The 12839-nt window shown below is 31.7% G+C and overlaps 1 protein-coding gene across 6 annotated transcripts in view; it reads right to left on the bottom strand.

Annotated features, from left to right (window-relative positions):
* Positions 1-3899: 3899 nt before the first annotated feature.
* Positions 3900-12839, bottom strand: part of LOC143045445 (uncharacterized) — an 81005-nt gene continuing 72065 nt past the window's right edge. For 5 of the 6 annotated variants that reach the window (XM_076217944.1, XM_076217946.1, XM_076217943.1 and 2 more), the window contains 5 exons: positions 12533-12697; positions 9451-11734; positions 8841-8976; positions 8204-8336; positions 3900-7839 (listed from right to left, as the gene is read on the bottom strand). In XM_076217944.1, coding sequence (XP_076074059.1) covers positions 7055-7839; positions 8204-8336; positions 8841-8976; positions 9451-11734; positions 12533-12697 — 3503 coding nt within the window. In that variant the 3' untranslated portion in view covers positions 3900-7054. The remainder of the gene's footprint in view (positions 7840-8203; positions 8337-8840; positions 8977-9450; positions 11735-12532; positions 12698-12839) is intronic. The other variant, XM_076217947.1, reaches the window with a different exon arrangement.

The following is a 12839-nucleotide window of genomic DNA, read 5'->3' as shown; positions in this document are numbered from 1 at the left end:
TAGTTTGTTTTTATGTTCTGCTGTTACACCATTGTTCCAGGTTAGAAGAAGTTTGAGCAATCACCAACATGTATAAACTTGCCCAATTCTTTGTGTGTCTGTCTGAAGTCAGATAATGTTTCCATATAAATGAGGCCGTTAGTTTGTCTGTCTGAAGTCAGAAGCCTGAAGTACAGTGGTTGAAGTCAGTTTATGTCGGTCATATTTGTTTTTGATAATTGTTTCCATATAAATGAGGCCATTAGTTTTTTAGTTAGAATAGTTTCATGTTTTTCTTGTCAAGGTCTTTCATTGTTGACTTAATGGTATAGGTTTTTCTGATTGTTGAAGGCACAATTGTGGCCATTGCTAACTACTACTTCATTTTAACTCTGGTGGTATATTGCCTCATTGAGAATCATACTTTATTTGTATATTTGGTACAGTGTCTAATCTACTTTGGGATGTACCTTTACCAGATAAGGGTAAAACTTTATGCCCCCTCCACTACGGCGGGGGCATACAAATTATTTTTCAATGGTAAACAATTGCACTTCCTAGTTGTTTGGTGAAGAAGCCATTTGAATCTAGCTGGTGAAATCTGGGAAATATTCAAACCATCACAGCAATGGATATATAAAATGAAGACAACAGTTCAACATCAAAGCTGTTTTATTTGGATCTAAGTAATGACATGGTGAAATGCATTTACAAAGAGCCAGGTAATGTACACCTATGTGGGTCTTTTCAAGACTGATATATGTACAAAATAACAAATGTAACAAAATTCTGTAACAATTTACTTAACCATGTGACAACATGAAGGCCAACTATATTTTCTATAATTCTGCAATTTCAGTCCTTAGCATGCTATAGTATTCTTAAAATTACTAAATCATTTTACAATCAAGAATTTCTATAAATACAAATTTTGACCCTAATAATACACTAAACTCTAATGAGGCCGTACAAAAAAATCACCGAATTTAAATTTTAATCTGTCACATGGTAAAGTGTTCATTCAATACTGACTAAGGTACATGCCAATGGGATGAATAATTAGACTATAAAAACTCTTAATATTTCATTAATCAAATTCTTCTACTAAAGATGTGTTCAGTAAATTTTTCATGATTTTTTGTCTTCAACTTGCATGAGAGCCTATATAAGGAACAATTTTGTGTGCCATTTGTTACATTATGGATAAATATATATTTTAGTGGAATGCAAAACTGAAAAAAAAACTAATTATATATCTACATTCTAATAGAGTGCATAATTTAAAAAAAAAATGTTTTATTTTATGTATACATGATTTTTATTTTGTTCAGCGAGTATACTCCTTTAAAATTACTCTATATTTTGATGGCTAAATGTATCAAAAACAGATTAGTATTGTGATTAATATGCAAGTTTGACTAATAAATTGATTCCTAGTAAAAGTTCTAGTGAGCTTCATGAAAATTGGAAACAAATTTATAGCTGTCATGTAAAGATGATTTAATTTGAAAAAATCTACCACGTATGTAAAATGAAGCAAATAAAAGTGGATCTTTCTGATTATGATATTATGCCAATTTATAAGTTTATAGATTTGTAATTACAGGCATGTGACTTTTAATATCAACTATTTGATGAATTAAATTTAAGTTAAGATAGCAGAAAAGCATTTAATTTAATTTGATTCATGTTACCAGTATTTTGAATTTTTCTGGCAATCCATTTGGAAAAAGTTCAATAAAATAATCCTAGAAACTTAGTGACATGAAATAGAGCAATGGAAAATGGTTCAAAAAACTCAAATTAATTGCAAAGCTGACAAAATCACTCATCTGAAATAAATTTCATGAAAAAGTACATTTCAACTTCATATTTAATTTACACAATCTGTTAACAACATACTGCAACCATGATCACTAGCAAACACAACAGAACTAACAATATAAATTAATTAAATCATTATTAAACATGGGTTAGGATAACACAATCTGATATCAATTCATAAATCCATCACACAATACTGTAAATAACTGCTCCCCTAGAAACTACTGTTTATAAAAAATTTAAACAAAAAATTGTTCTCTTTATTTGTAAGTTTAATATATAGGACAGACTCCAAATGTCCTCCGTTGTACAATGTACACCACAACTCATGGTGGTGCTCCTAAATAAAGGAGGCTCATACAGAGAAAACTCAATTAGGATATCTACTTTTAATTAATCAAATCCATTTCTTTTCATGTAATTTTAGTTGTTCTAAAAGAAATTAATTTGTATTTTACAAATTAAGAATTTGTCATTCATGTATATATAAAAAAAATATTTGGAAAATGGAGGACAGTGCACACAAATTTGAGACTACCTATTTATCAACCGGCCTAACTAACCTTAGTAATAACATTATCCATGTCATGTAGACCTAACTTAACAAATAACATATTATAATGTAAGAAAATATATCCAATCACATCATTAATATACATACATTATACGAGGGCACAACAAAACTTTACTGACTGTGTATATGTCACCCAATGTACTTGTTACTGATCTCTTAAAAATACCAAATTTGAATTTAATACAAGATTTTTCTAAAATGAAAGGCAAGTTATGTATACCTTAAAGAAATTACTCTATTTAAAACTTTTTTTGGTTAACAAAAAAACAACACCATACTTGAACTTTTGAATAAAAAATAAATAGATAATGTATGCTTGTATTTTCATTAAAAATAAATATCATGTACATGTAATTTTATCAAGTACAAAGTACATTTATCAAGTACAAAGTACATTTATCAAGTACAACTAATTTTATCAAGTACAAAGTTATTTTATCAAGTACAAAAGAAACTTAAGCAGTTAGTTGCTAAATTTAGAGATGTTCGTGTAGCTAGACTTCAAAAACAATGGACCCCAAAAAGAATCCCCCCCCCCCCAAAAAAAAAAAATACAAAATTTTTCCACACAGTAATAAGTATATTTGATGACAAACTATATATCTATCAGTTCAATGTTTACAATATGTTTCTTTACAATACTAAGTACATATGCACTCAAATTATCAATAACATGCTTTACTAATTACCATAGGATAGAAGCAATCTTAAATGTACAGTAGTTCAAAGGTTTGTCTCTTTAATTGAGTTGATTTTATTTTACAACTTATTTGGTAATGATAGGTCGAAACCAAATTTGTAAGTTTTATGGTGCAAAATTATCACAGAATATTTTAAATAAACATTTGAATTTGTAATAAAAGTGAAAGCTAACAAAATTCTGTTCAATGTGCTTCAACAAGCTGTAAGCTTTTAATATTCAAGGGGTATAACTCCATTAAATATGTCACTGGAACAGCTTGCAAACATCTGCAGACAAACAATTAAAAGTGGAATGAAGGACACAGAAGGTAATCACATCATTAAGAACTTTTAATAGCCAGTCCCTTAACCAAGTTTAGTCAAGTTGTATATTACTTTTATAACATAGTCACATCAAGTATTAACAACTTCTGGATTTAAACAAATGAAATTATAGAGTTATCAATCTATCATTTTAAATGTTCCTTTGCCCACTTGTTCATTCTATCAAATATGTTAAACAAAAGTTGTGTAAGTCAACTGGGGTCAGATAATATCATATTAGAGAGATTTTAGTCAAGTTTTGCTAATGTAAAGTATTAGACAAACTTAACATATTAATCAGCAATGAAAAGTACAGATTAATTATTGAGACAAAACAATGAACTAACATTATAACTTAACTGACAACAACAATTAAGGCACAATGTGCACAGGGAGTTCTCTCTTAGAATAACCCTAAGGTCAATAATGAAGCTATTTCATGGACCATGTATCTAAGATCAGAATTCACTGTTTGAAGATTTGAATATACTGATTCAGTAGTGATAAGAGATTGCTGTATATTTGTATGTTAAATTGTACTGACTCTGAATAAAGCTTATTGTATTGTCCAAGATTCTTTTAGATATACCAAAAGAAAAACTATCAAAGTATGGCACTGGTATTTTGGGAAATATTTTTAATTACAGGTGACTACTGAATTAACTAACATTAAAAGTATATGTTCTTCTACTATGCATGCTTACATCATCATAGTTGTCTTACAGGCCTTGTCATAATTACTTAAATTTCATTATCAAATAATAATTTGAATTATTATGCAATTGTCTTGATTTGTTCACTGATAACAAATTAACAAACTGTACAGTCCTAACCTGAAATCATGCAACTCTCTCTATGTACAAAATAGGTCTTACTATCTCTTACTTTAACATAAGTCATGCAAAAACTGTTTGAGCTATTATGAGTTAAGTAATAAATTCTACCAATTTTGGCTACTTTTCTATTCTATACTTTTTATCACTAACCAAATTTATGTAAATTTAAAGGTGACATTTTTATACAGCTTTTTACAAGTGCACATCGACAGCTGGAAGACAGACTATTCCCACAATGATCCACATTGTAGATTAGCACTAATGTTTCCCTCTAAATTATTATATTGTATGTGCTTGACTGATTCTTGTTACTAAAATATACTACAGATAATTTCCTTCTGGTTAAAAATATCCACATTGACCCCAATTGCTCGATTGAAAGACCTTAAACTCATAATGCCCCTAAAATCAAACAAACATCTTTATCATTACTATAGTATAAAAAAACATACACTCCATATTTATATATAACTAATCTCTATTTTATGGATTCAAACCAAAACATAACAGAATGTAAGTAGAAAATGGCCTTATTAATTTTGGCAAGAAAACCTTCAAAAAATCCAACCTGCTTTCTATTGACCTACTTATCTACCAGGAAACAAAATGGAATGAAATTCTAAAAAGAAGACTGATGGCAAAGTGGTGATACCAGTTTTGGGGAATGTTTAGTAGCTATACTGAGCATTGTTTTCCTGACTGAGGCAACCACTCATACATTAACTAATCTACACTAATCTATATACCTAGTTATCTGTAATTGGTCACAATAGGGTGAAATGTTTTATTATCTTCAACTTTTTGTTGATAGGTTCAAGAAAAAAATAAAATGTAAAGGAGTGTTTAAGTTAAGCTATGTTTTCAAATTCATTTCCTATGCATGCAAACTTTAATGAATTAAGGTTCATAGCTGTTTAATAATCAAACTGAAATCAAGTACATAATGAATATTTGTTTTGATTAATCAAGAGCACTGAAAATAAAATATTATCATCTGAGTTTCTTTTTTTCAAACAACAATTGATCTAAATTCAGTATTGTCGTAACACTTTTTTACAGAAACTTTTACCATATTAATATAGAGCTGTATTTTTGCACTTAAAAGTGGGTACATTTGTCTTAATGATACTTGTATGACTTGTATGATGTGTTTACAGATAACTAAGTAAACTGCCTACTTTCACATTCCCTCACACATACTTTCCTATTCTAAATTTAGAAACTTTTATAGAATGGTCATTTTATGTGCCCTCAACATGTGGTCAATATCTGACCAACATAATTATTACTTTGGTACATTTTATATTATATTAATGGTCCCCACTTAATTTATAAATCTGGTATGGCCACCTTGCTGATGGAAGAAAGTTACCATAACCCAAAAAGAAATAAGTTTAAACAAAGTTGAATGTGTATTTCATTAACTGGTAATGATGATGTATATTTACCAACAATATATAACCTAACCACAAACTTTAACAATTGTTGATGCTGAAAACTCTGCAAACATCACCTTGGCAACTTTCATTACAAATTCATAATTAAGAAACCAACAACAAAATAAAACGATTAAAAGTTTTCTGTACAGATATTTGGATGTAAAGATGAGTAACTCAAATCTTATGTTTAACCCTTTCCTCCATAAATTTTTTTTCTCTCACGTACTTGATTCGCATAGGATTTTTTCAACCAAAAAAAAAAAAACATAAAGTTTAAAGTTATAATGCATTGTGAAAAACGAATATTTCATCAATGAAATTCAAGTCAGATATTCTCATGAATATCCTTTTCATATTGGATACAAACTTTTTTAAGTCTGATGCAGACATTTTGTAGTCAAAGTGTTTCAACTGAGGTACTACACAGGCGTCAAAAGGCCTCATTATGGAGTAAAGGGGGTGGCGTCAAAAAGCGTCATTATGGAGGAAAGGGTTAAGTATGTTCCGTACTCTCTTTACCCATTATTCTGAAAGATAGTTTTTTTTCTCTACACATTTTTTGAATTCATTTTTTATTGATATAAGTGTTTTTTCATTTAATATGGCTAGCCAAAATATAAGAAAGAACTGCTGAAGTTAAAGAAATACACACTCAACTCTGATCAACCTAAGGTATTTTTGTTATAACTGTGATGGAATGCTCATAGAAAAATACATTGATGATGAAACAATGAATAAATTAATGATAAGGGAAAAAGCTCGATCACAAAAGTTTTGTTACAAAAGTAAAAATCAAAATGCAACAATATGAACAATCCGATAAGAATGGACCCAAAACACATAACAAAACTTTTGTCAGCATTTTAGCAGGACACTCCCACTCATAAATATAAGATATTATATACAAATTGGACCACACAGAATACAGCTTCCGAGTTTCTCCCTAAAGTCAAGTTCTATGGATAAACATGAATAAAAAAATGCAAGTGAATTGAAACTATGCTTAATGATATCAAAGATGTATCACTTATGTAAAGAGAAAAAATATAATATAATTTTAACAAGCAAAATTTGTGTCTCCTGTCAAAATTCAAATTTTAGATCTGGAGGAACATTCTTTTATTTTGATTAGTATCCTAAAATTACCCCATAATAAATCCACAGACACTGACCTCAAGGAGAACTCAGAGATGTAATAGAATAAATATAAAATCTGAACAATAAATACAATAAAAATTCAATTCAACAACAAAACATAGCACTGCAAGATAAGCTTAGGAAATCTTCTTATCATTATGTCTCCCATTGCACTTAATTGGTCCAAAGCTGCAAGAAAAAGCAACAATAAAAAATTTAAATTGCAACCTACAAAACGAGATTAAATACTCCACAATTCACTAATTAATATTTGTTTCAGTCAATTTCTCCCAATTTATACCACTCTGCATGTCTGTTTGGCTAAAGTCTGTATCTTCAAAATTAAACAAGTCTAAAACTTCTTGTTGTGTTTTAGGAGTAAGTATAGGGTCTGATGGAAACGCAACAGGTGCATTGGCACTCAAAGGGGTTAGCCCTGTACTGGGCATGATCACATCTAACCAATCAGAAACATCCATCTGCATGTTTATGTTCTGAGAATTTTCTAAGTCATTGATTCCAAGGGCAGCTATGTCTGGTTCTGAACCATGCACTGTTCCTTGTTTCATACCATTAATTCCTTGAGGTACATGTAAAAAGTCTTCTGATTGGTTATTTTTATCTAATTCTGATGGAAGGCAAGTTCCTTCATTTAAGTCTAACTGTGTAAATGGCGAATCTGATGTCCAATCCATGGAACTTAGATCCTGATTTAGCATTTCATTAATGTCTAATATATCAGAATTAAAATTGTCTGATGTAGTTGTCATAGCAACTGAACATGGCGGTGTGATTGGTTCACTTTTTATCAAAGAATATGATGGTGAACTATTCAATAATGATGACACCACATCAGTCGCACTGGTCGTTGATGTTGTTGGCATTGTTGAAGCTTGTGTCATTTTGAATTGTGGAAACTGTCCTGCAGCACTAGAAGTAAGTCCTCCATAGGAACTTGTGGCACTATTTACTGTGGATGAAGACAAACTTTGAGCTGTGGTCTTTGGTGTTGGAGGAGGCTCCTGTGCAGCACTTGGAGGTAGTTCTGTTAAAGAGATAATTTGTGAATAACAATAATAAGAATAAGTATTAAATCTTTCAGCTATTTTATTGACTTTTGTGGTCTGATATTATAGTTTTACTATGACTCGATTGGTCTCTTAAGATTTATTTAGTGTTTCATTCATGTGCTGGAGTTCATCTTTTTTTCCCCTCCCAAACATAATCTTTTTTTGTTTGGTTTTCAGAGGCTACCATGTTTTTTACATCGTCATACTATTTTATGGAAAGAAAATAATTTCTGTGCATCAACAACTCTCAGAAAATCATTTAGACCTAACAATACTTGAAATAAATGTGAGATCTATTTTTTATGAGATTAATGTTTTTGCATATAGTTATGAACAAACCTCCATGTCTAATCAATATTTCTAGTACATCATCCATAGCCTGGCTCTTTATGATTGGTGTACTGATACTCTTGGTCATTGCCTGTGTAGAGGCAGAGGAAACACCAGGTTCTGACTTTATTGAAAGTCCACCCTACAATCAAAGAAATTCATTGAATTTTATAGTAAACCAGGCAGTAGGCACTCTCACCAGTGCTTGTGTAAAGTTGCTTCATACAGTTGTTTAAAAATCAGTCTATTAAATTAATCTTACCCTGGTAACTTAAATAGTTTTACCTGTTTTTGGTCAGGTTTACTCATGATTCAGATTTTACATGGCATTTCCTTGTTTTTCTTTGGCTTTTTTTTTAAGTCATGATTTTCGTCTCTTCGACTTATGAATTTTCATTTTTCCTAGCTCTTTGACTTACAAGTTTTTCATTTTTAATATCTCTTTAACTTATGAGTTTTCATTTTCCTTTAGGTATCTTGCGCCTCTTTTTTCCAGATTCATCTGATCAGGTTAGATTAAAAAGTAAGTGCATTGTCTATAAAGGAAATTTGTATATTCAGGTACCAGTAACTTTTAACAGACACCTATTGATGTAAATCCAACTTATCAGGTCTACTGACACAATTCAGTTACAATTGTATTTACCTGAGCAAGGTTATGCATATTTTTAACAGCCTCATCATATCTTGGTGGCTCCTTTGAGGGAATAAAGAAGGGATTGGATTTGGCTCTGGTGATATTAGCCTTTCCTTCAACAGGGGATGATGGCACAGAAATGGCTCTGAAATAGGAAAAATAATTACTAGATACAAAAAATGTAGTAAGCTGTCATGTTTTGTATTTGGTATTTCGTGTTTTATAGCTATTTTAATTACACATAATACAACATAAGGAAGTCTGATAAAATATCAGACCAAAACAACTACTTTTTTCATGAAAAAGCTGCCCACTAAGGTCAAACTATATAGTCCTCAGTTGATTTATGATATTGAATAACTTTCTAAATTTCCTTTCAGTATTTGTTTAACTAATTGATTTCTAAACATGGATGTAACAAAATGATTTACAGATTATAAGAGGAAGTTTTTTTTGTGTATACTCGCTAATGTTTTCTGTAATCTTTTTTAATGGTTTTTCATTTTTGCGTGCTTCTAAATAAGACACTTTCTTTAAGATCAGGAAGAGGCTTAATAGATACTAGTGTGTGAAAAATGGCCTAACTTTTTCTTATTGTGTTTATATTCTATACACTTACCTATGCTGCTGTTGTGAAAGTCCATTGAGTGGTGGTAGATTGAACGTCTTTCCTGCTGTTGTTTGTATTGGCTGCATGTTGATCAATGAAGATAGACTGGTTCCTGGTGTACCCATATTTAAACTCTGATGTAACACCTGGTTACTAAACAGGTTCGTCATCGAAACTTTAGGAACATGATTATTTATAACGTTAGGCTGTACTGATGTATTGACAGCCTTCAAAGCATCTACTGTTGTTAACCTTGTGGCATTCTGTAAGGCATTCAGAGGAATCTGCAGTATTGTGGTTGTTCCTTCTGGTTGAGATACTGACAATATCTGATGATTACCAGGAGAAATGTTAACAGCCTGTGGTGGCGATCTTGGCTGAATCAAACTTGTTTTGACAGTCAGTGGACTAGTCACTGGCTGAGGTGACATACTTGAGTTTACTACCAGTGGGGGTGAAATTGGTTGTTGCAACATCTGTGAACTGACTATTTGAGGGGGTGATGTTGGTTGTTGTAACAGCTGGGTCTGTTGTTGAAGTTGATTTAGTTGAGCAGTCTGTTGTTGAAGTACATTTAACTGCTGCTGTTGTTGCTGCAAGTGTTGATGTTGCATCTGTTGAAGTTTTAACCTTCGTTGAGAATCCTCAAGTTGTCTCTGGAGTTCAGATATCTTATGTCTTTGTTGTTGCAGCATTTCTTCTCTAATCAGTTGTTCTGGTGATAATGCTTCTCCGTTTTTGGGTGCTGGTGTCTGAGGTTGTACGATCTGGATTTGCTGTTGATCCAGTGGTGCCTGGATTAGATGAACCTGCTGTTGTTGTGTTGGTGATGTGACAAGAGTTATTGTTGATGGTGATGGAGATAAATTACTTTGATTAAAACTCTGCTGGATGATATTGGATGGATCAGGTGTAGAATCAACTTCCATTGCCATGTCCATTGGTGCCACAGATGGTGGCCGTGAATTATCCACTGTCATAGGCACAGAATTATGAATAATGTTATTTTGTTGTTGTGGACCTAACCCTTGAGGAGAGGTCACCATCTCAATTATTTCTGGTGATAAAGGCATGAATGATTCCAGTGTACGAGGTGATGTTGGAGAGCTATTACTCATTGACACATCATCAGATTTAATAACAGGGAATTTTTTCACATTTACAATTGCCTGAACAGGTAGTTTTGACAATGCTGAAATATTTTTCGAGGCAATATTTAAACTGTTTGTGATAATAGTATCTGCATATGGCTTTAGCCTTTCTATCAACTGTGGTTTAGGTCCAGATACCGGTAAATTACGCTTTTTTAGTTCAGCTTTCAAATCAGCCACTTTCATATCTTCCAAATTGGCCAGGGGTTTGTGTGGCACAACTTTTGTAGCAACTGGTTTACTAGGGTTCAGTTGAACTTGTGGCTGACATATTGGTGATTGTGATGATTGAACAATTGTTGGTGACACCATCTTTGTCTGAATTGATGATGGTGATGGTGATATTGATGTCATAATATTTGCTTGTGATACCAAGTGAGGCTGACTTACACTTAGTGGTGATGTTATTGTTTGTTGTGTCACTGTTTGAAAATGTCCTTGATTTGCACTCATTGGTGTCGGTGATGTCACTGTGACAGATGAATTTGTTCCTGTTGACATGACAACACCAGGTGGGAGTTTGTCAAGTTTGTTCAAATTCAAATTATTACCATTGAATTCCAATTGCCACTGCAGAAACAATTGCTGTTGCTGAAGTAGTATATGATATGGTGTATCAGATTTATCTTGTAGCAGTTGCTGTTGTTGTTGTTGTATTTGTTGTTGTTGTTGTTGTTGTTGTGCTTGTTGCTGCTGCTGAGTGGTCGATGTTGATGCAGGATTAGTACTTTTCACAACATTAGGAGGTCCTTTGTATTCATGGAATTTGATTACTTTAGATTTTGTCTGAGTTTTTGGTCGGTTGGATTTCTTTGGCCGCACTTTGGTCACATAATTTGAGTTGCCATTTTTCACTTGAGCAATTGAATAATTTCCTCCACTAGTAATATTATTTGAGTTAGTTATACTAAATGTTTGTGTCGTAACAACTGGCAATTTTGCCAAATTTGATTGAAATAGTTTTTGTGCTTTGTTTTGATGGGGTGGACTAGGTGCTGGTGGAATAATAGGAGGACTACCAATATCTGACATTCCAGAATCATCCCCCTGGGATGGAGAGTAGGCTCCTTCACTTGTGTTACTGTCATCATCAAATGTGAATGGATGGTCATCATCGTTTGGTAGAAATGGCAATGTTCCATCTGTAAAATATTATACACATCATTAATCAGATGTTGTGTCAGTGATCGGTAATCATTTTATGGACAATTTCAAAGGGTAAATTCATAATACATGGAATGAAGTACACATATGTGAAAGTCGTATCATACATAGAAATGGAATATACATGTAAATAGCGATATGCTTACAATTAATAGGCTATATATGCATTAACGGGTTGCTGAATGCTACAGCTAGAAAAGCTTTGAAATGAAGGATTGTTTTGTATAAATGTCTAATAATTATGCTGTTTTATGCTTATCTTAAAATCAATCTTTGAAGCATGCCAAATCAATAAGCTTTTCTGCTTGATTCAATACATGTATCATACTTTAATATACATTCCATGTAACATGAATATTATATTTTTCTTGAAAGAAATTTTGCAAAATCATTGCCTTAATTCACTAAACAAAGATTAAAACTATTCTCAAAATTACTTCTTCCCTTTAAATAACATGCATGCTTCTTGATTAAAATTCATACCAACATTTTCCTTATACAATACATGTATTCTTTTCCTTTTGAATAGGAGGTACTGGCATTAAAGCATTGAACTTTTAATAAAGGGAAAACAACAGTAAAAGCCAATGTCCATGCTGTTATAACAAAATCTAATTTGTTGTTATTTCAAAAGGTCATCATACAAAACTTCTAATAAAATTTAACAATATTAGAACAACAAATGTTAATTCACTGATAAAAGGTTTTTTAAAATGTTTTCTTCAAATAATCATTCAATTTAAATCTTCCAGAATTTCATGATATTGTTAAACTACCTTGAAGAGCTTCCATAAACTTTTCATCTTCAGTTTTTAAAATATTTCCTTTCATAAGATCCAGAGGTCCTGGTCTGTGATTTAATTTGACGTTAAGATCATCTACAAGTCGAGCACGCTTCAATAAACGTTGTCGCTCATGTAGAGATGGGTCTATAGTGGTATCTGAAAAAAGGGAGGATCACATCATGCAAAGTCCTATATTGGTAGTACATGGTTAAAGTTTTGTTCTGGTACATGGTTAAATGTTTAAACTGGTACATGGTTAAATTTTTCTGTATGCACAAAAAATGTAATAATACATTCT

This window comes from Mytilus galloprovincialis, chromosome 9 (assembly GCF_965363235.1).
Source record: "Mytilus galloprovincialis chromosome 9, xbMytGall1.hap1.1, whole genome shotgun sequence".
Taxonomy (NCBI): Eukaryota; Metazoa; Mollusca; class Bivalvia; order Mytilida; family Mytilidae; genus Mytilus; species Mytilus galloprovincialis.
Note: the sequence above shows the minus strand (reverse complement) of the source record. Positions and strands in the feature narration are given on the sequence as shown.